This window comes from Molossus molossus, unplaced genomic scaffold, assembly GCF_014108415.1.
Source record: "Molossus molossus isolate mMolMol1 unplaced genomic scaffold, mMolMol1.p scaffold_m16_p_7, whole genome shotgun sequence".
In the NCBI taxonomy this organism is placed as follows: Eukaryota; Metazoa; Chordata; class Mammalia; order Chiroptera; family Molossidae; genus Molossus; species Molossus molossus.
In genome coordinates this window covers 41,387,928-41,412,119 of record NW_023425401.1, presented here as the reverse complement: position 1 = coordinate 41,412,119, position 24,192 = coordinate 41,387,928, and the positions used below count along the sequence as shown (strand labels likewise).

Genomic DNA, 24,192 nt, shown 5'->3' with positions numbered 1-24,192 from the left:
CAGAGAGCCTGGAAAAAATTCCTGTCCAAACCACTCACTGACACCCAAGGGCAGATTATGAGGATCTCCAGCCTGTTTCAAAACCATCTGAAGCATATCACAGACTCTCCCTGCTCTGGAGAGCTGTCATTCAGAAACCACTTTGAAGCTCTCTATAGCAAAAGGTTCACAGCGCACCTACATTAGATGTCCTTGATTTTAACTATCAATGTATAACTACTATACTTAACAAGGGTCACTGTGATACTTCACATTAGAAAAATCATGGTATAATGTCTCTACTGTCTACTTCAAAAATATTTTATGAAGTGAAGAAATAAAACAAGGACAAGCTACTAAAAAGACAGAGACAATCAGCCAGAGATAAATTTATAAGTAAAACAGATTTAAGCTTTAGGCTAAGAGAGAAAATAATTCTGATTACTTTTGGCAGAAATAACTTATATGAGACAATTAAAGAAAGTCACATAAGAGAAAAACAGTAAGGCTGATTATTACCCAACCTCTAAACACATGGCAAAATGTATGTAGTCCTAAAGCCATCAAAAGGAACTATTGTAACTACAACTACCATAACTAAAGCCTATTTGAAAGAACTAGTTTCTACTGACATAGAATAGAGAACACATGTAGCCTTTCTAAATGAGTCACTAGAGATAACTGCTAGGTAAAACTACCTCAAAAAGCTTTATATCCAAATCAATATCTTCTATAACTGGTAAGATAAAATTTAAAGCTATTTAACAGCTCAAGTGAGATCACTCCATGTAAATAATGCACATGCATCATCTGTTTCAAAAGAGTAAACCACTCTACAGGGAATGAATTTTAAAATTCTGTCTTTGCTTACAAATCTGAGACTCATTATGTAGGGACTTGGAAACCTGAATGAAGTAATAAATCTTACCCTCAATTTTGGGGTTGATACTTTGTCAGACAAAATAAGTTCGCACTATTTTATCACCTAAGGTATATGTAAAGGATGATCCTCTTGCAGCCAGTAAAAAGACTTGGCCCTGGCCAGGTTGCTCAGTTGGTTAGAGTGTTGTCCCAACACACCAAGGTTGTAGGTTCAATCCCCGGTCAGGGCACATACAAAAATCAACCAATGAATGCATAAATAAGTGGAACAACAAATCAATGTTTCTCTCTGCCTTCTCTCTCTTTCAAATCCATTAAAAAAAAAGACTTACTATACCTGGATCTGTGTCACAGTTCCCTCAGTAATTTCATCATCTGCCACCTCTGTGGTTGCAGTCATGGTCACCTCAAAGCTCTGATCATTTTCTGAAACTTCAAGAAAGAGAACAGTTCAACTCTAGAATAATAAAGGCAGGTTCTAATTATTTTTAAAAATCCATGGAAAAAAATGTGACCATCTAATTTCCTAACACATTTCTTGCTCTCTCTCTCTCACACACACACACACACACACACACACATGCATTTAACCAATATTTATTATGCACCTAATATATACTAGGTATTGCTGAGTTATATGGAGATAGCAGTGAGCAAAAGAAACAAAAATCCTGCCTTTATGGTGGTTATATTCTAGTTGGTTAAACAGAAAATGAACACCATATTATGTCAGATGGTGTGAGTGGTAAGAAGAAAAAATAAAGCAGGAAAGGGAATGTACTGGAAGTGAGGAAGGGTATTTGAAATTTTAGACAGGAGGCCAAGAAAAGTAATTATGACTTGGGACAAAGTGAGGAAGGGAGGTAGTCGTGTAGGTGTCTTGAGAAAGTGCACTTTAGGCAGAAGGAGAGCCGGATACAAAGGCTCTGAGATGGGGGTATGCCTGGATTTTCCCAGAAATAGCAAGGAGGGCAGTGTAGCCAAAGCAGACTGAACAAGAACTGTAAGATATTGTGTGAGAACTTATAAGCCACTATGAAGACTTTGACTTTAATTCTCAGACAGGAAACCAATGGAAAATTTAGAGGAGTGATAGAATTTTTTATTTTAACAGGACCATTCTGGCTGCTATAGGGAAAATAGCCTGAAGGGCAGCAAGGGCTAGAGTGAGATCAGTGAAGAATTCAATAATCATGATAACAGGCCAGTGGCTTGGACTAGAATGAAAGCAAGAGAGGGTACTGAGAACTGGTTCAAATTGTGGATATTTTGATGATAGAGCCAATAGAATTTGTAGATAAACAGGTAAAAAAACTGAAAAGTCAAAGGATGATATATATATTTTTTTAATCTTAGCAAATGAAAAAAATGTACCTGCCATGAATGAGATGGGAAGACTGTAGAAGCAATTTCAGAATTTAAGAGTTGCAGGAACTCAGTTTTAAACATATTAGTCTGAGATACCTACTAAACATCTAGAGTTAAAAGGAAAAGTCTGGACTGGAATAAATCTGGGAGAGATCACCAGAGACAGGACTTAAAATCATGAATTCTAGGGAGAGAAAATAGAAGCAGTCTAAGAACTGAGTCCTGGGCAATACACATTTAGATGTTGGGGAGATGTGCACAAGTCAGGCCAAGAGACTGAGAAGAAAATGGACAGAAAGGTAGAAGAAAACTAGAGAAATGTGTTTGCTGGAACCCACATGACACAATGTTTCAGGGAGGTGGGAGTGATAAATATTGTCAGAAACTGAACAGATCAAGACAAAGACTGAAAAAAAAAAAATCACCATTGGAATTAGCAAAAAAAGGTCCCTGGAGCCCTGGCCAGTTTGGCTCAGCAGTTAGAGCACAGCATCAGCCTGCGGATCAGAGAGACCTGGGTTCAGTTCCCACTAAGGGCACATATCTTAATTGCCGTTTGTCCCTGGCCCCGGATGGGATCATGTGGGTGGCAACCAGACCATGTGTCTCTCTCGTGTTGATGTCTCCCCCTCCCCCAACTGAAGATAAATGCAAAAATGTCTCGGGTAAGGATTAAAAATGAAGGTCCCTGGAGACCTGGGAAAAACAACTGGTGAACTAATAGAGGTGAAAGCCTGACTGGAGTGGGTTTAAGAAAGAATGAAAGAAGAAATGGAGGCAATTCTTTCAAGATACTCTTTTCTTAAGGGAAGGAGAAAGACCGGATGGGAGCCAAGAGTGGGCTAATGAGACTTTTTATTTTAAAGAAGAAATTATAGTTGTTTATAATGCTAATGGAAACAATCTGGTAAAGGAAATATTGCTGATTCAGAAGAGAAAAGAATTGCTATAATGTCTGTGAGCAGGCAAAGGGATAGGATGTAATAAATCGAAGGGCTGGCTGGCCTTAGGTAGGAGAAAAGATAGACTATATGGACATAGATAAATGTAAGGTGTATTTGTGGTTGTGAAAACCTACAGAAATTATTTTCTGGCTACTTCAATTGTTTCAGTAAAGTAGGAAGCAAAGTTAGCAACTTAGAGTAAAAATGATGGACAAAAGCCTGGCAGGTGTGGCTCAGTGGTTGATGTTCATCCCATGCACCAAGAGGTCGCTGGTTTGATTCCCGGTCAAGGTACATGGCTGGGTTGTGGGCTTGATCCCCAGTGAGGGGTTTGCAGGAGGCAGCCAATCGATGTGTCTCTCTCACACTGATATTTCTCTCCCTCTCCCTGCCTCTCTCTCTCTCAAAAAAAAAAAAAAAAAAAGAAATCAATAAAAACATAACAAAAAAAGAAGTATTAGAGGTTTGCAGACATAAGAGACAGTCATCTTGGAGAGAAAGAAAGTATATATGGTGTAACTGGCAGGCAACATCATGAGCCTGCTTCAAGGTAATGGTCATCAATTTAAAGTGAGACCAGTCAGTTTGTGCTATTTTTCTCCCATCAGGTACAGACATAATTAGGCAGATAGATTTAATCAAGGTTGTGGTTTCACCAAAAAACAAAAAAGGGAAGAAAAAAAGGACTTGATGGTAAATTCAAGACAGTGATTATAATGATTAGCCATGAAACTGAAACTAGGTAAGGAAGAAACAGGATAAAGTGGAGAAGGAACAGAAAAGTTTTAAGATCAATGGGTGCCAGTTGGGTAAAGGATCACAGGGGTTTAAGAGTATTAGAGGAAGTAAGCTGGAAAAAGGAAGTAGTGGTAGGAAAACAAAACAAATGGACTCCGGTTAATAGGTAATAACAAAAGTGGTAACAGTAGTGATGAAGCAGTGTGAAGGACAAAGGAATAAGAGACTAAGGTATTGCAACAATAATCTAAATGAGTAATCACCAAGAGTTATAACTATGATAAGGAATGGAGTGAACATCATGTCATGGTTGAGAACTGCAAAAACAAGTGGTGTGATCTAGACTGATAACCATGAGAGTTAAGAGGATTTTTAAGGCTCAGATAAAAAATTTTTATCAGTTTTATAAAGCATGTAAAGAAAATCTGAATATTAAAGTTAAATTTTAAGTTAAATCTTTAAAAACAAAGTCCAGCAAATGACTTGCTCATTCAACCAGTCCCAGATGACGGTGACATGATACAGGACTTTATATGACTTTTTTAAAATGTAGAAACTTTCCTAAGTAGATTTTATCAATATACTTTTTACAAATCCAAGGAACATGGAAATACCTCAAGCCTGCTTTTCATGAATTCAGTCTTATTGTAAATATTAGCCTCCAGAATGCCCTTAACACATGATATGCTATGATCCAACATCAAGCAGCTCATGAATTTCTATAACACATCCTTATTATCTTAGCAAGTTATGTGAATGAGGGTGTGATGAATTCAGACTAACACCATAAAATGGAACAAAATATCAAGTATAGTTTGAACCTACAGTCATGATTAAGGCACTCTACAAATGAATTAACCAGTCAAAATAATCACTCAAAAATTCTGGTTTAATAAAATAAATAAGTCCTGGGGATGTAATATACAGCATGGTGACTATAGTTAATAATACTGTATTGTATATTTGAAAGTTGTTAAAAGAGTAGATCTTAAAAGTTATCATCACAAGAAAATATTTCCTAACTATGTGTGGTGATGTTAATTAGACTTACTGTGGTGATCATTTCACAATATGTAAGTATACCGAATCATTATGTTTTACACTTGAAACTAATATAATGTTACATATCAATTATAGCTAAGTAAAATTGTAGTTTAGAAAATATTCATAAAGGATTGCACCTGTACAGATAAGCCAATCAAGTTTTAAAACTGAATCACAACATATTGACAGTCAAATTAGGAGTTTAAAAATTATATGAATCATTAGGAGGAAAGATCATTTAATTTAATTATAAATAGATTGTTTTTATAGTCAAAACTGGAAGAATATTAGCAATATGAATATTAATAGTCTTTTGATGAAGTCTCATAGTAAACTGATATAAAAGGGTTTCTTTTCCATAAACGTAAAAAGCAAGTAAACTCTAAATACGGAGTACATATCTACCCATGAAAACATGGTTTTCCACAATGAAAACCTAGTTTGTTTTTTTCCAGTGGATGAAGATGTGATTTTGCTCAATTCTGACTGCAAAATGAAAAGTTCTCAGGTATGGCAAGACTCTCCTTTATGAAGAGAGTGCCATCAAGAGCCTTGTGCTCCAACCCCATTGCTATGGACTAAGACATCTCCTCCAGCTTTATGGGGACACCACAGTTCAACAAGATTCCATATATTTTGCTAAACAAATCAGAAACATAACATTACAGTTGTTGTGTTGTAGTCTTTTGCCAACAGTATCTGAAATGTAATTACCTCCTTAGAACCCAGTCTATTCTAAAGATCTTGAAATATAAACATGTCAAAAACTTTCTTAGTGAGAGAAACTAATCAGACTTCTACATAACTTCCCTTTAGCTATTTACCACATGGAGAGGCAGTATAGCATTGAGATTAAGAGCATCAATTACAACAACCAGAATGGCTGGGTATGACCTTTGACAAGTTACTATACCTTTCTGTTCCTCAGTTTCATTATTTATAAAATAAGAGATAATAACCCCTACTCTAGAGCATGCTTTCTCAATGAGGGTGGATGTGCTTCCTGGGTGTGTGTGTGTGTGTGTGTGTGTGTGTGTGTGTGTGTGAAAAAAAACGTATTATCTTTATTAACAAAAAACACATAGATAGTACACACTAACACAAAGTATACCCGTGGTATTGGGGGAGAGCTTCGTTAGGGAAAAAAAAGTGTTTAAAAAGGCTCCTGGGTAAGGGTGGGAGTGAGGAGGCAATGATAAAAAAAAAAAGTTGAGAAGAATTAAATTAGACAATATATGTAAAAGTATTTAGAACCACACCTAGCACATATATATGCACTCATTACAAGTTAGTTAAAAAGAGGTTTTGATGAAAGAGAAAAATAATGGGTTTAAGTCTACCTTCAAATGCCAACTAAATCTCTTACAAACTAAAATTTGATTTTTAAAAGAAAATTCTGTTCTTAACACACAGTAACTTACGTGGAAGTGCAACAACTGATATGCAAGGAGTAGAATCATCAATACTCTGATCATCCTCAGATGACAAACAAAGCCTTTTATGTGGTGGTTCAGTGCTATCTTCTGAGTCTATTTCATCAGCTTCTGATGAAAGAAAACAAAAACAAACAAAAATCTCAAAACATTCAAAACAATGAGGAAAACACAAAATTTTCAAATAATGACTGTAAAACAACCTTACTGATTTGCTCAGTTAACTAAACCCAGCTGTGCAAGTGGTACTCCACACAATATTGCCTTCTCTTGTCTAGTACAGTACCTCCGCTCCTATTCTTATGACAAGGAACTATGACAAAGGTGCCACTTTTTGAACATCACACTTTTGTGCTGTCAACTATCTGGCTTTCCAAATATTTTACATTGTAAAGACAAGGGCTCATTATTTAATTCATTCAAAAATATTTACCGAGTGTCTACTATACGCTAAGTGCTGGGAAAAGAACAAAGAGAGACACCCTGACAAGCAAGGAGCTCACAGTGTAGTGGAGGAGATGACTAAACTAACAATTTCAAAATAGTGTAATAAGAGCAATGAAGGTGGAATGAAGAAGCTTTTATATGAGCAGAGAGGAGAGGCATTTAATTTAGACTGGAGGTGAAGGGAGGTTACCTGGATATGTCTTCAACTTGAAAGGGAAACAGAGCAAGGGGAAATGATTATTATTGAAGATAGGAGTAATATGTGCAGTGATACTGATGTATGAAAAGCTTAGGGTATGTTAGGAAAGTAAAAACAGCACGAACGGCTGGAACATAGATATGTGAAATGTGGCAGAAGTGAGGCTGGAAGGAAAGCCGAGGTGATGGGAGGCTATGTGCCAAATTAAAGAACCTGAATTATATTCCAAAAACCATGGTGAGCTTTAAAAACCTTGTTACATTGTTGAGTAGCATGACCAATGTCTTCGCAATTTGAAAGATCAGTAGAGGTGGGAGACTGGTTAAAAGGGTATCAGAGCTCCCAGGTAAGAAAGTAAACTAAGAAAGGAGCACCTGAGAAAGAGAGGAAGGAATTAACTCAAGAAACATAATTCTGTCAACAAATCTTCATAATGGAATGAATGTAAAAAATAAGAGAAGGATTAGTCCTACCTGTATTTATGATATTGGATACCAAAAGTAATGAAATTGATTGAGAAAGGATAGACTAGACTTGGGAATTTTGTGAAAGAATTCAGATGGGGATACATGACATTAAAGGCACCTCTGAGAAACAGAGAATTCAGAATAAAGACAGAAGTTTCAATTATTTTAATATGTAGGCAGTAGTTAAAACCACAAGTTTGAATGAAATAACCAAGAGATTAAGTATGTAGTGAAAAGAGAAAACAAACCTAGGTTGAGCAAAGATAAAGTTAAAGCAAAATGAACAATAAATTACAAGTAAGGAATAGGCAGAGAAATAAAATCACATGCCCCAATGATGTTGAATCTTAATTACATATGATCATATTAAATCTTTCAGATAGTCACATAAAATTCTCTAACACAGGTTCTAGCAAAAAATGTTCATTTATTCATATTGGCACAACTACCTCTACATTTTCTAATGTGCTACATTTACTACAGTGAGAAAATGTATTGTAGTTAATCTATCATCATCTTAGGAGGCTCAATAGATTCTACTAATAAAATAGCTACTCATAAAAGGTTAAAATTTATGGTAAATTAAAAAATATACCAAAGTGTATTTTAAAATTATAAAAATACAAATACAAATTAAGGTTATTAATTCATGATCCAAAGAGAATACTTCCTTTTCTACTGTCTTAGCCTAAACTGTTCAAATGGAGAATAGAGATCAAAGGTGACAGAAAACAGAAATCCAAAAAGATTCACAATTATGCCTGCAAGTTTTCCTACCATTCTGAGGGCAATGAAGAATGAGGTTCCCGTCTGTGTCCCGAGTCAAAGTTACAGAGTTCACAGTTTCTACTGTTACTGTGTCAGAATCCTCTTCAACTGTGCTCATACTCAAATCTGTACAAGAACAGATTTCAGATTAGAATTTAACATTTTATTTCCAAACATGAACATAAAGTAGCCCTCTAATTTCCCACCTCCCCCAGCAAAACCCCCACAATTCATATCTGCCTACAGTGTTCTTTATGTGAAACTGCAATGACAGTTCAGATTTCAAAGACTGTTTTACAAAAGTTTATACCCATTATTTAGAATTAGATATAGCCCTGGCTGGTGTGGTTCACTTGGTTGGGCATCGTCCCGTGCACCGAAAGGTTGATGGTTTGATTCCTGGTCAGGCTTGATTTCTGGTAGGGGGCATGCAGAAAGCAGCCAATTGATGTTTTGCTCTCAAATTGATATTTCTATCTCTCTCTCCCCTCCTCTCTCTCGAAACAAAAATCAATTAAAAAATAGAATTAGACATAATAATTATAATTGACTGCTATGATTAAAAACCTGAACCATTAACTTTTTTAAAGACATGTTTTTACCACATGCAATAAAAGTTGTCTGTCATGTCAGCAAAAGTCTCACTACTTTTTAGCTATTTTTTATTGGCAGCTTTGTGATATAATATATATATAGAATAATATATATATATATAGAATATATATATAGAGAATATATATTACACATACATACATACATATTTTTTATCCTCATCCAAGGACATTTTTGCATTAATCTTCAGATAGAGAGAGGAGAGAGAGAAGAGAGAAAAACATCGATGTGAGGCACATCGACTGGCTGCCACCCACACAACCCCAACCGGGGCCGGGGACAAACTGCAACCGAGGTAAGTACTCTTAATGGGAACCAAACCTGGGTCTCTCTGGACCGCAGGCCGACGCTCTAACCAGTGAGCCAAACCAGCCAAGGCCCTTTGTGATATATTTAAATGTGTTTAACTTCTGACCCCTTAGGAGAAGATTCATCAAAGATTTTATAGTAATCTAAAAATCATTTCTCCAAAACACTCTTTATAAATATGTAAGCTCTGTTATTATCTGACAAGTAGAAACACTAAATAATAATTCTTAAAAAATTTTTCATTAACATTAGACAAGTGTATACATCCATCATTGATGAAATTGCTTTTCTTTTTCTTTTTTTTTTTTTTATCCTCATCCGAGGACATTTTTTCCATTTTTTGTTCAGGTAGAGTGGGAGGGAGAGAGAGGAACAGAGAGAGAGAGAGAAACACCGATGCGAAAGGAACACATCGAGTAGCTGCCACCACACAACCGACCAGGGCCGGGGACAAACTGCAACCGAGGTACGCACCCTCAGTGGGAACCGAACCCGGGTCTCTCAGGACCGCAGGCCGACACTCTAACCGCTGAGCCAAACTGGCCAGGGCTGAAATTGCTTTTCTAACAGGGATGGAGCTAGGCCTTCTTCTGAAATAGAGAACTGTTTTTGTTTAAACTGTTATTTTACACATATAATATTTTCCTTTTGTTCAGACTGATCAATCTTAGAATATAGCATTCATGGTTGATAGGGGAAATTTTATTGGATTATAATCAATGGCCTGGTTGAGGTCTTCAGGCTTACCTTATAATGTTCAATGAAGTTCTTGCCTCAATACTCAATTTTGGTCTTGTCCACATATTTTTTACCAATTACCACAATAAAGAGGACATAAGCCTTGATGTATATTAAATTATTCATTCATATTTATTTGGCTCCTACACACAAGATATTACTATGTTTGCATTATTTACCACTTACATAAATGCATTTTCCCTAGGCAGAAAAACTTAGGATCTTTAATTTACATGGTGAAGACTCAGTGATTCACTAAAGTTTTATTATACAAATTACTGTTTTAAAAGGATATCATTCATTTTACAATGGTAAAGATGCCATACCCAAATTAAAGATAAATGGAAATCATGATCTAATTATGATTAAAATGTGCAAATCATGAGGTGAGGTCCTTAGAACAAAGGCAGGCTTACCTAGAAAACAGATGGATCAGCTATATCCCTTCCCACAGAATCAAGTCGCCTTCCCTTAGCCACCAGCATCACTTTCATGTTATCCAGACTGTTTCTCCCCCACGCTCCTACCACTGCAACACTGAAAAAGTAACAGCATTACACAATAAGACTTGTAAGAACACTTGTGTGCTAGCACTATGCTGATGATACTGTAGCCTCTGTAATGTCAACTAGTAAAATGACAAAACCAGTATTCTTAGGTAGACCTTTAGGAAATCAGCCTCTAAAAGTAGTCTCAATGAAGGGCAGAAATGATGAGATTCAGATACCCAATGAGTTAATTCAAAGGCAGTTTCTCAACCCAATTGTTCCTCATCAGGCAGTCAAACATTCTTGGAAAAAATAGATTGAACTATGCTAGTGATTCTATGAACTACAGACCTAGGTATATGTAACATGGCTCAGGGTATACATCAACCAATTCAGCACCATAAATATTTCCAGTATCTTTTCTTTATAATAATTAACACTGGGGAGCATTTGAGATCTTGCTCCGCGGCATGTCACCAGTTTGGCTGAAATAAAGTCTTATAAAAACTTAAAAATAGTAATAACACCACTCTTTACATAATACCGTATTTCATCTTAAAGTGTTAAAAATATATTATATCTGTGAACAACCCTGCCTAGGGATCTGTGGGGAAAAAAAATCCTAAACAATCAGACTAGAAAAGGTATATTACAAGCAAGCTTTGAATGCAATATCAAACTTACAAAACCTGAAATAATTTTTTTTTTTTTTTAATTTTTAGAGTCTACAAAGACATGTATTTGTTTATAAGAGCCATGATTTGAAACATTAAAAATTTCTTCTGGGAATATGATTTGGGGGAAATATGGTGAGAGGGCGAGACTCAGCAATCAGTGAGTATGTTACAAGATGTGCACAGACACTCTTGGGTGCACTCTGTTCTGACATCAGGCCAAGGTATTTGCCTGACAGCACCCTGATATCTTGAGTGGTTGGATGGCCCTGCTAAAGAGAATTTATTTGGAACCTTTCTTCTTTTCCACTGGTGTTTCATTTAACATGGCATCCACAGCTGCCTCAACTTGCTTTCATAGCTTTTTCTTTTCTCTCTTTTTTTTGGGTGCTTTGGTGGTTAAGACTTGGTCATCAAGTGGCCACACACAATCCTCTCCATCCTCAGCAGAAGGGTTAGAATTCTCATCCCAATGAGGGCCTCTGAGCTGCTGCTCAACTTGGTCTTGGGTTGGGTGTAATTCTCCACATTTTAACCTTTTACCACTTTCTTTCCTTTCCCCCTTTCCTTTCCATTGGGTCTGTGGAAGATCAGCCCTGCAGACGTGACCTGTGGCTTGTTCTTCAGCTCTGCCATCTGCTTGGCAAAGTACTCCTGGATGGTGAAGGCACTTGTCATGGTGGAAGTTTCTTTTCCATCTGGAGTAGTGGGACTCCTCAGGAATTTTCTTAGTCTGTCTTTTTCCAAAAATGCAGTCAAGATCTGTTTTGCTCTGAGATAACAGATCCTTCCCTTTTGTGATTTCATAATGAACATGGTTTTTGAGATTTTGTACTTTTCTTCAAGGCTGAAAGATTACATTTCCTTGTTGTCTGAGGAGTCGTCTGCTGTTTCCAGTCCATGGCAAGTGTTCAGTTCAGCCAGTAGCTGGTTAAAATCATCCTGATGAACAATCCAGTTGTATTCATTATTGATCATAGGTCCAAGTACCAGGTATTTTTTATTTAAAAATTTTTTGGTTAATGTTTTCATTGATTTTTTAGAGGGAGAGGGAAGATAGAAACATTGATGAGAGAAACATCAAACGGCTGCCTCCTACTTGCTCTCTACTAAGGATCGAGTCCCAAACCTGGGCATATGCCTTATCTGGGAATTAAACCGGCGACCTCTTGGTGCATGGGTCGGAGCTCAATCCACTGAGCATCTTGGCCCATGTGGTTATTTTTAACTTGAACTTTAATATGATCTGTAGCTCCTTGTTCTTGGGTCCCTAAACCCTTTCCTTCAGATCATACCATCTTCTCCAGCATCCTCTGGCCGAACCTGGAATCATCACTACTCTATGTGGCATTTCTTGGATCCACAGCCCATTTCTGCTTCCACTGATGCTCAGCCAATATCGACGTGTTGCACAACCTGTAACATGCGGACCTCTGGACCTGAGCAAAAGGAGCTACAGGGCAGACAGTAGCAGAGGAATTCGTAAAATGACTGGTTTTTAAAGGTTTCTTTCAATAGGATTCTCATCTTCATCTCAAAGAGTCAACCAAAAACTCAAAAGGAAAGTGTAGGGTTTGAAGTTCAAGGGGGTTATTTCAGGAAAACTAAGAATTAAAATTCCAATTTCTGCAGTATTCTTATAAGAACTCCTCTCCAAATGCTTATATTTGAGAACTGCTGTACATAAATAAGTCACGCTGTTCTTATTTCTGAATCCATTAAATATTTTTAAAAGCTGGTTTGTTAATACCTACTGCAGAAGCTGGAAAAATGAAATGTTAAAAAAGCTAAAATAATCTAAAAATTTACCAAGATCAGTGTTCACTGTCTTGGGTGGGTGTGAGAGAGACAGAGACTATGGTGGATAAGTAATTTTACATTCCACTTTTTAGCGTTCATTCATATTGAAAAGTGTGAAGGAAACCAAGGTTGGTATTTTATTGAAGTTTTCTGTACTGTTTAAAACTTGACACTGTATAAAAAAATGTGACATTATTTAATAATTATCCTATCACTGGACAATTATGTTCTCAATTTTTCATTTCCTTAAACAATATTAATTAGTAAAAATTATTAGGTCAAAGAATATGAAAATAAATGAACTCTTAAGTCATACTACAATGTATTTTCCAGAAAGGCTGTACAAATTCATATCCCAATCATTGAGGTGTAAACTCTACTCCTGGTAACCTTGTCAGTATTTTTATTTAAAAAGAAACTGCAAAGCAAAAAAAGCACAGCTGATCATTTGATAGGTGCAAAATGGTTACTGGTTTAGCATTTAATGAGTGTCATCTTGGGACCCAAGTTAACCTAAAATTTTTTGGGAAAAAAAGGTAGATTAGGGAAGACATGGTGAAAAAGCAGTACAAGGAAAAAGGATTATGAACTAGCTAGATGAAAGAAAGTAGTTACACTCCTGCTATTGGGAAGTAGAGAGTTCCTATAAAACCTATAGTAAGCTGAAGTGCTGTACAGCAAAGCAATTAATTTACATGAAAAAATATTTGAATATTCCCAGACCCCCAAAAGTAACTTACCAAATCATACCAAATACATGTATAGCTTGTTTTCTTCTCCTTCAGATACTGCATTTTTTAAAAAACAAAACAGTTGAAGGTTTGTGTCAACTGTGTTGAGCAATTTGGTGCCATTTTTTCCAACAGTATTTGCTCACTTCGTGTTGGTGTCACATTTTGTAATTCTTGCAATATTTCAAACCTTTTCATTATATTTATTATGGTGATCTGTAATCAGTGATCTCTAACATTGTTTTGGAGTATCATCAACTGCACCCATATAAGAGAGCAAATTTAATTGATAAATGTGTGTTCTGAATGACCCACTAACTGGCTGTTTTCCCACCTCTCCTTCTCCTTGGGCCTCCCTATTCCGACACAATATTGAAATAAGGCCAATTAATAACCCTACAATGGCCTCTAAGTGTTCAAATGAAAGAAGGGTCACATCTCCCACTTTAAATCAAAACCTAGAAATGATTAGGGTTTGTGAGGATGACATGCTGAAAGCCGAGATAGGCCAAAAGCTGGCCTCTTATGCCCAAGTTAGCCAAGTTGGGAATATAATGGCAAAGTTCCTCAAAGAAATCTGATTGCTACTCCAGTGAACACACACATTTTAAAAAAGCAAAACAGCCTTATTGCCAATATGGACAAGTTTTACTGGTGTGAACAGAAGATCCAGCCACAGCATTGTCTTAAGCCAAAGTTTAATTCAGAGCAAGGCCCTAGTTCTCTTCAATTCTAGGAAGTCTGAGAGAGTGAGGAAGTTAGAGAATAAGAGTTTGAAGCTAGCAGAGGTTGGTTCATGAGGTTTCAGGAAAGGGTGAGGTAAAGCAGCAAAATGCTTACGTAGAAGCTGCAGCAAGTTATCCAGAAGTTCTAAGATAATTAATAAAGGTGGCTACACTAAACTACATATTTTCAGTGTAGATAAAAACCTTATATTGGAAGACACCATCTAGAACTTTCATAGCTAGAGAGAAGTCAATTCTTGGCTTCAAAGAATAGGCTGACTCTCCTGTTAGGGGCTGGTGACTTCAAGTTGAAGCCAATATTCATTAAATTTTTTTTCTCTTTATTGATTTTAGAGAGAGGGAGGGAGAGGGAGAGAGCGAGAAACATCGATGAGAGAAAACATTGACTGGCCACCTCCAGCATGCCCCTAACTGGGGATTTGGCCCACAACTTGGGCACGTGCCCTGACCGGGAATCAAACTGGTGACCTTTTAGTGCATGTGTTGACTCTCAACCACTGAGCCACATCAGCCAGGCAAGCCAGTGCTCATTTAGATCATTCTGAAAATCCTAGGCCCTTCAGAATTATGCTCAAGCTACTCTGCCTGTGCTCTATAAATCAAACAACAAATCCTGGATGACAGCGAATCTGTTTACAACCTGGTATATTAAATATTTTAAGCCCACTGTTGGGACCCACTGCTCAGAAAAGATTCAAAATATTCACTGCTCACTGACGATGCACTGGGTCATCCAAGAGCTCTGAGGGAGATATACAATGAGACTGATTAGTTTTCATGCCTACAAACAATAATACAACCTCCATTCTGCAGCTCAGGGATCAAGGAGTAATTTTCACTTTCATGTGCTATTATTTAAAAAATATATTTTGTGCCCTGGCTGGTTTGGCTCAATGGTTGAGTGTCAGCCCACAGAGAGAAGGGCCTTGGGTTTGATTCCCAGTCAAGGGCATGTACCTGGATTGCAGGTTCAATCCCTGGCCCATCCATGTTTCTTTCTCTCTCTCTCTCTCTCTCCCCCCACCCCCCCTTCCCTCCCTTCCACTCTATCTAAAAATAAATGTAAAAATATCCTTGGGTGAGGATTAACAAAAAACAAAAAAAACATTTTGTAGGGCTATAGTGGGATTCCTCCGATCAGTTTGGCCAGTCAACTGACAATCTCCTGGAAAGGATTCACCATTTTAGATGCCATTATGAACACTTGAGATTCATTGGAAGTAAAAATAACATTAATAGGAGTTTGGAAAAAGTTGATTCCTAGCCTCATGGATGACTTTGAGAGGTTCAAGATTTCAGTGGAGAATGGGAGAACATATTCACCAATGAGACATCTGATAAGAGGTTAATATCCAAAATTTACAAAGAACTTACACAACTCAACACCAAAAAAATAAACAATTAAAAAATGGGCAAAGGACCTAGACACTTCTCCAAAGAGGACATAAAGGTGGCTAAGGCATATGAAAAGATGCTCAACATCACTAATCATCAACAAATGCAAATTAAAATCACAATGAAATATCACCTTACACCTGTCAGACTGGCCATCATCAATAAATCTAAAAGTGTTGGCGAGGACATGGGGAAAACAGAACCCTCGTGCACGACTGATAGGAATGCAGATTGGTGCAGCCATTGTGGAATACAATGGAGATTCCTCAACAGGAGAAACTCAAAATACTAATCCGAAAGAATTTATATACCACTATGTTCATTGCAGCATTATTTACAATAGCCAAGCTATGAAAGCAACCCAAGTGCCTATCAATAGATGAGTGGATAAAGATGTGGTGTATGAGTGTGTGTGTGTGTATGTATATATAAAATATTACTTGGCCATAAAAAAGACCGAAATATTACCATTCATGACAGCATGGATGGATCTAGAGGCATTATGCTCAATGGAATAAGTCTGAGAAAGACAAATAGCATACACTTTCACTTATATGTGGAATCTAAAGAACAATATAAGCCAACAGAGAACAGACTAATGGTTGCCAGAGGAGGGGGTTGGGGGACTGCGTACTGCGTGAAAAAGGTGAAGGGATTGAGAAGTACAGATTGGTAGTTGCAAAACAGTCCCAGGGATATAAAGTACAACATAGGAAATAGTAATATTGCAATAACTACATATGGTGCCAGGTGAGTACTGAAAATATCAGGGGGATCACTCTGTCAAGTATATAACTGTCTAACCACTGTGCTGTACACCAGAAACACAAAATAATATTGAATGTAAACTGTAACTGGAAAAAAAAAAAAAATATATATATATATATATATATAAAACTTCATTGGGGGAAGTAACTGCAGATGTGGTAAAAATGGCAACAGATCTAGGATTAGAAGTGGAGCCTATGGAGGTGACTGAATTGCTGCAATCTCATGATAAAACTTGAATGGATAGGATTTACTTCTTATGGCATGAGCAAAGAAAGTGTTTTTGAGATGGAATCTACTGGTGAAGATGCTGTAAAGATTGTTGAAATGACAAAAAAGGACTTAGAATATTAAGAATATTATATAAACTTAGCTGATAAAGCAGCAATGGCAGAGTGTGAGAGGACTGACTCCAATTATCAAAGTTCTACTGTGGGTAAACTGTTTTCAAACAGCATCACATAATAGAGAAATCGTTCATGAAGGGAAAAGTCAATCAATGTGGCAAACTCTATTGCTGTCTTATTTTAAGAAATTGCCACAGCCACCACCCTGATCAGTCAGTACCCATCAACATAAGGCAAGACCCTCCATCAGCCAAAAGATTGACTTGCTGAAGGTTCAGATGATCGTTAGTACCTTTTAGCAATAAAGTATTATGGTGTGTACACTTTTTTTCAACATAATGCAATTGCACACTTTGTATAGTATAGTGTAAGCATAACTTTTATACACACTGGGAAAATAAAATCTGTGTGACTTGCTTTACTGCAGTGGTCTGGAATTAAACCTGCAATACTTCCAAGGTATGCTTGTATGCTTAATTACACCCATTTTTAAGTTAAGCATTAACAGCCTAACCAGCTCTTGGGCTTTTCTAACAGTTTAGGACACATTTTGCAAATGGATGCACAAAATAAATTGATGCCCAGTTTAAAGTTTGTTGCTGAGACCCTACATTGCCTCAAATGCAAGATGAAGAGACATCACTGCAAGTATGTGACAGCAAGCCCATCAACTGATTGATAACAACGAAGTCCTTAAGATGGGACCTGATTTGGTAGAAGTAAGAAGAGAGTCTGGACAGAAGATTTGGAGTCACTGTTGACAGAATTTGCTGAATGAAGATAAAGAAAAGGTGAGCTATCTCAAGATCATTCTTAGGCTTTTGGCTTCAATAGCTGAGTGAGTTTTGGGGTACTAAAAATAAGTATCATTAAATATTTTCATTACAATTAGTATTAAAAATGAGGCATCCAAATGAAGATGTCAAGTTGACAGATGAAAGCTGGAATTCAACAGGTATAAATAGATCTCTAAATGAGTTCGTGGCATCCAGATTGTTTTTAAAGATAAGATCACCAAGAGAGGTTAGAGAAGACAGCCTAGATTTCAGTTCTGGAGCACTCTGTAACAGCTGGAAGTCAAGTAATACAAAAACAAGCAAAGGAGAAGAAAAGGACCAACCAGTAGTATAGGATGAAAACTAATAGGTGTGTCACCATGGCCGATGTGGCTCAGTTGGTTGGGCGTCATCCAGTGCACCAAAAGGATGCAGGTTTGATTCATGGTGAGGGCACATGCTCAGGCTGCGGGCTCGATCCCCCGTTGGGGGCATGCAGGATGCAGCTGCTCTCACATAGTTTCTCCCTCTCCCTTACTCTCTAAAAAATATTAATAAAATTCTTAAAAAACAACTAACAGGTGTTAACTAAGAGGCACAAGAAATGTTTTCCAAGGAGCATCAAGTAGTGAAATGTGCTAAATAGGACTGCTTGGAGGATAAGATGAGATAAGTGACTTATCTGATCTAGAATATGAACATTTGGTGACCTTAACATAAGTAGTTTCATAGTAGTGGGGTATACAGAGAATTGGAAGTAGGGAAGACAATACAAACAGGTCTTTTGTGAGGTTTAGCTTTTAAGTAGGGACAGAGATTACTAGCTACCAGTGTCAAGACAGATGTTATTTAGAAGAGCATATCTGTATTCTGATATGACTATAGTGACTAAGAAATGGTGAATAAATTGCCTTAGATAGTAAGGTACCAAGTTGAGTATTTTAATGCCTTGTATTCTAATTCATTATACATGCAACTATGCTTACTTAACTTGTGGACCACTTCCCCATTTATTAGGGAAATATGTCAGGAAGATCTCCAATTCTATGATCAGTTTTTTGGTCCTCTTTGGGGCAAGTACACACCACCAGCCTATTTAGATCTTCCTGTCTCTGTAATGAGTTAGTTATACCACATGTACTATTTTACACTAACTAGAAATAAAAGAGAAAAAAATTTAACAGCCATTATAACTGATGAAATGGTACTTTGGCCATGTTCCATCTTTGGTGGTTATAATAAACAAAAAATACCCCCAATAAAATCAAGAAAATGCCTGAAATATGGCACATTTACAATAGAGTACTTATATATACTCACATTTAGATGAGAAATATAATTTTCATTTACAGTGCCCAATAAACAAGATGACACTATTTACTGGAGAACAAAGAGAACTCTTGGATTTGTTACTTAACACAAATTTAATTAAATGAATCCCTCATCCTACTCCAACCCAGTATTGATGTAAAGCTTTTATTCAATATTATCACCACCTACATTAATTGTTCTTTCTAGGCAATTGACAAATACATATCTACTAAAGACTAGAACCAAGAAAAGTGACATTTCCTGCTAGTTTTGTGACTAGTTCCATAGATGATTTTGTCTGTTTCCAAGCACAATACTACCAGTACAAGGGTAGACTCTTATTAGTAAAAATCATGAGAAGCACATGAACTTTTACTAACCACAGGTGCTTGGAACTGATTCTACATTGAAAGATGGGATGAGACTACATGGTATGAAAAACATTTATTATTATAAGACACTTCTATAAGGGAAAATCAAGCAAGCTACAGAACATATAGCCCCAGAATTTTATTTATTTAATTTTTTTTTTTTATCCTCACTCAAGAACATTTTTCCATTTTTTGTTCAGATAGAGTGGGAGGGAGAGAGGAAGAGAGAGAGAGAGAAACATCGACGTGAAGGGACACATCGAGTGGCTGCCACCCGCACGACCAGCCAGGGCCGGGGGCAAACTGCAACCGGTACATGCCCTTAGCGGGAACCGAACCCGGGTCTCTCTGTACCGCAGGTCGACGCTCCAATCACTGAGCCAAACCGGCCAGGGCTAGCCCCAGAATTTTATTGGATGAGTTAAGTCTTAAGAATCACTAGTAAAGAGTCAGTTTCTGGCATAGTTCAACTAATAAGACAGTAAGGACACGTTTAGTTTTCAGATGTTTTTCTTCCCCAATATATTATCAGAAAATTACTCATTCCTCTGCAACTGTTTTTGTGATGATTGCCCAAGTCTTTAATCCATGTATTAACACGCCTATTTAATTTTTTTTTTTACAAGATCCTATTGTCCCATCTTTTTTTTTTTTTTTTTTTTTGCACTTATTAGAAGCATCTTCCAATATTAGTTACTTTCCCACAGCATTTTTTTTTTACCCTCACCTGAGGACATTTTTCCATTTTTTGCTCAGGTAGAGTGGGAGGGAGAGAGAGGAACAGAGAAAGAGAGAAACATTGACGTGAAAGGAACACATCGAGTGGCTGCCACCCGCACGACCGACCAGGGCCGGGGACAAACTGCAACGGAGGTACGCGCCCTTAGCGGGAACCGAACCCGGGTCTCTCAGGACCGCAGGTCGACGCTCTAACCACTGAGCCAAACCGGCCAGGGCTCCCACAGCATTTTTAATGGATACATAGTACCTAAATTTACCTAACCATTAACCCATTACTGAACATTTTTATTTGAGGTCTTGCTATTACCAAGGCTCTATACCAACCATAATCATACCTTTCATTGCATATAACAAATTCCTTAGGAAATGGTTGTAAGGGGATTCTTAGCAATGTATAATAAAGAATCTAAAAGCTGTGTTTCAAGATATTTTTATTTTCAAAGAGAACAGATAACAAATTCCTACATCCAAACATGGGTTATATAGGGGGATATAAAAGAAAAAACAAAACCACAAAATAAATCTTGAATATTAATTTTATTCAAGATAGGAATGGGGGACACATCATACTTGAATTTGAATGCTTTGGACTATGGTCCCAGGCCCCAGGGGATTTGCTCTTCTGTATATTTTGTGGAAGTTTGAGAAGCAGAACTATAAATGAACATAAAACATACTGAATTAAGGTACCTAATTAATGCTCATTATGGCTTGGTTTTAAGATGGTAAAATATGACTGTACACCATAAAAAAATCAATAAAGCTGTTAATGGAGTTAATTACAATGGACTTTAATTGCGAAAGATGTTGATTTCAATTATCAATGACTCAAAACAATATCATTAATGAAGACAACTACTTGGTAATATTACAAGGTATCACATTTTATGTCTGGTTTGGCAATAAAATCATATTGCTTATTTAAACCAAAAATGTTATTTTTTACCGGTGCATGATTTAAGAGCTTATAACGTGTACTTGGCTACATTTTAAGATTTCATCCACCTAAACTGAGTACTTTATGCAAAGCAGCATCAGAAGATCTTTAAAGTTAATACACCAAAATTATCACTATAGTCCTGATTTACACGGAAGTTGATTTTTAAAGTGCATTTCTTCAATAGACACTAAAATACTCATATGGCAGTAGTACATAAATCTAATGGGCATTTTGTTGTTGTTGTTGTTACATAACACCTAATAGTAAATAAGGATTAGCTTTGACAACCTGGTGCTTGGAAAAATGGCCAAACACAACAATGTAATGTACATAATCAAAATAACAGGAAAAAGGGGGGGGGGGGCGGTGGAGGTTAACATTTCAAACAAAAACAAATCATTCATAAAGGGCTCTTCAGTGTACTTTTTCCTGACAACTTCTTTCTGGTACCCAGTCACACAATGGGGTATCTATCCACAAACTTAAAAAGAAAGCAGACTTGATAAATAGGTTCTTTATTTAAATTTATTGTTTACCTTTATGGCATCAAAGCAAAAACAAAACCTATTTGTAATTTCTATTACAAGAATTCTCTTCATAAAAGGAAAAAACATGAAAGAGAGAAACGATATGAAAGCAAACAAATGCCACATACATTTAATAACTCTTATTTTACATTTAACACACTTAGCAATAGATTCATCACTTTTTCAGGTCATTTCATATCATTTGAAGACAGAAAAAGATTTGAAGCTGAAATTGCAAAGCATTCAAAATTAGGGAATCCTTTTGGTGGGAAAATGAAGTGCTAAAAGTGATGATGATAAGAAAAAACTGATTAAAAGACAACTCCATTTTGAGAAGGCAGGCTAATATCCCTCCATGTTAAATAGGCAGCCTCTATATATAATATTTAAAAGTGGAACTCTTTCTAAACTTGCTGTTTTAATGGTTTGATGTCTTTGCAACACAAACTTTCAAAACACTTCCCAATCCCCTCAGTATTTTAACATTTATGTGCCAGACTGTGAATCCCTAAGAACACTTGTTTCACATTGTCATATTCATCTTCACAAGTGTTACTTAAGCCAATGTACTTAAAGGAGCATGACAAAAAGCAACTGTTCAAAATAATAAGATGTTATTTTCGGGACAAATTTATTACAACATTAATAAAAATTAGTAGTATTTGCAGACATTGGAGAGATAAATGAAGTGAGCAGAAAGATAAGTATGATGTCCTTTTAAGGAAAGGATGAATTTTGCTGTTCTTATTTCAATACTAATACTAAGTAGTAACATTTAACTAACCTTACAAATATAGTTCTCTCTCCTGCTGCCTTGAAATGAAATGAAGTAACCTTTCTCCATCTTTAAAAAAAAAAAGTTCTAAGTAAGTATGCAATGCCCAGTACTTACTGATTAACTGTTGATGAAGACAGGGCAATAGCATTTTGGCTCCACCATCTAGCTCAACTGCAATCAATTAATGAGATTCACGATGAATATGCAGGTCTAGATCAGTCCCAAAAATCACATTTTGGGGTGAGCCTATCAACTAAAATAGTGAAAAAATAATTAGTTTGGTGGCAAATAAAAGCACTCAGTATATGGGAGTTAAAATAATGATAAAATCATCACAAAGCATGAATTGTACTTTTCCCCCAAAACTGAAAAAGTAATGTCTTTTTCAGAAAGAGCAGTTTTTTTGTCCCTTGTAAATAAAGGGAAAAGTTTATTCTCACACCAGACAGCCTATTTCTTATTTTTATTTCTAAATCCGATCTGACAATTTTTGTAACATTAAAAAATGTAACTTTAATTTTTCCTAGTTCTTAACTAAATTTCTAAATGTTAACTTGAAAGACTCTCAAGTAATGAAAATCCTTAATTGAAAAAGAAAGATGGATTTTGTTTGTAAAACTTGCAACACAATGGAGTTTTTCACTTGGACTGGAGCTTAAAAGCTGTAAGTGGTTAATTGTTTCTCAAGAACTAAAGGTATAATTACTAGCAAAAGATTTTTTAAAATTCCAAATAGTATTATTCTATGTTTAAAACAGTGATTAGAAAGTAATGCTACAGAACATGCACTCTGTCAGATGTCCCAACACGAAGCATCACCTACTGTCAGAACGGACGATGAACCGAGTTAGGAAAACCACCAAACACTGAATTTGAATTCCCAAGGAAAGGGAAAGGGAGGCCTGACGTACGTTTCATAAAATTACCACCCTCTCCTTATCTACACCGAATATTTTTATTATAAAAACACATGCTGTATCATCCAACTGCACAGAAAGGCACTTGGACACTTCTCTCGAATGTACGCCGGAGATTGGGCTAAAACCAGTCTACGTCCCCGAAGAGACACTCAAAGTCTATTTTAAAGGACAGGAGTTTTAAAAAATTAAAAACTTCCCCAGAACGTGGCAAATTTTGACAATTCCTGTTAGCCGGCGCGTTTTGCTGTTCTCCGGGCGGCCAGGACCGTCTTCCCTAACCAGTCCGTGTCCCTCCTTTTAAAGAGCCTCGGGCTGACACCGGCAGAGTTCGGCCAGCACCCCGATTCCCTTTGCCTGGGCCATGAACAGCCGAGCGAAGCGAGTCCAAAAAGATGGGGAAAGAATCTAAGACGCAAACAAGGTTTAAAAAAAAAAATCGAGGGTTGGGAGGTTGGGGTGGGGCGAGACCCACCTCTCCTTCATTGAACCAGATAATAAAAACGAAAGGATAACAACCCAAAATAAAAAAACTGAAGAGAACACCACAGAAACGTAAAGCTCCCTGACTCTCGGCATTCCCCGGCCCAATTCTCTACCGAAGCTCCCGGCCCACCCCACCCCCAGGGGTCCCGGCGCCATTTAGCTCCTCCGAAGCCGCCGCCATTTTCCGCCCCCGCCGGATCGCTGCTATGCCTCGGCGGCCGCTCGTTACCCTACTCTGCAGCCCGAGCCACCGCCACAGGCCCGGCCCCGAGAGGGAGGCCCTGGCCTGAGCGTGCGGGGACGGCAGCTCAGCGTCACAGAGGCCCAGCTCCGACCCCGCCCGCGGTGCCCGGGGGCCGGCTGCTTGCGCCGGCCGGCAAGAGCAGGCGGGCAGCGAGGGGGCCGGACAGGCTCCACTGGGCGGAGCGGCACTGGCGGCGGTTGGGACCTGAAGGTTCCATCGCACTT

At 37.3% G+C, this 24,192-nt stretch overlaps 1 protein-coding gene and 1 pseudogene across 1 annotated transcript in view; both read right to left on the bottom strand.

Annotated features, from left to right (window-relative positions):
* The window catches only part of DMTF1 (cyclin D binding myb like transcription factor 1), a 51,274-nt gene that overhangs the window by 26,955 nt on the left and 127 nt on the right, over positions 1 to 24,192 (bottom strand). Inside the window, exons 2-5 of the mRNA XM_036246159.1 lie at positions 10,345 to 10,465; positions 8,279 to 8,395; positions 6,377 to 6,499; positions 1,199 to 1,293 (exon numbers count right to left, since the gene is read on the bottom strand). Of these exons, the coding sequence (XP_036102052.1) occupies positions 1,199 to 1,293; positions 6,377 to 6,499; positions 8,279 to 8,387 (327 nt within the window). The 5' untranslated portion in view covers positions 8,388 to 8,395; positions 10,345 to 10,465. The remainder of the gene's footprint in view (positions 1 to 1,198; positions 1,294 to 6,376; positions 6,500 to 8,278; positions 8,396 to 10,344; positions 10,466 to 24,192) is intronic.
* Positions 11,177 to 24,185, bottom strand: LOC118619618 (annotated as a pseudogene).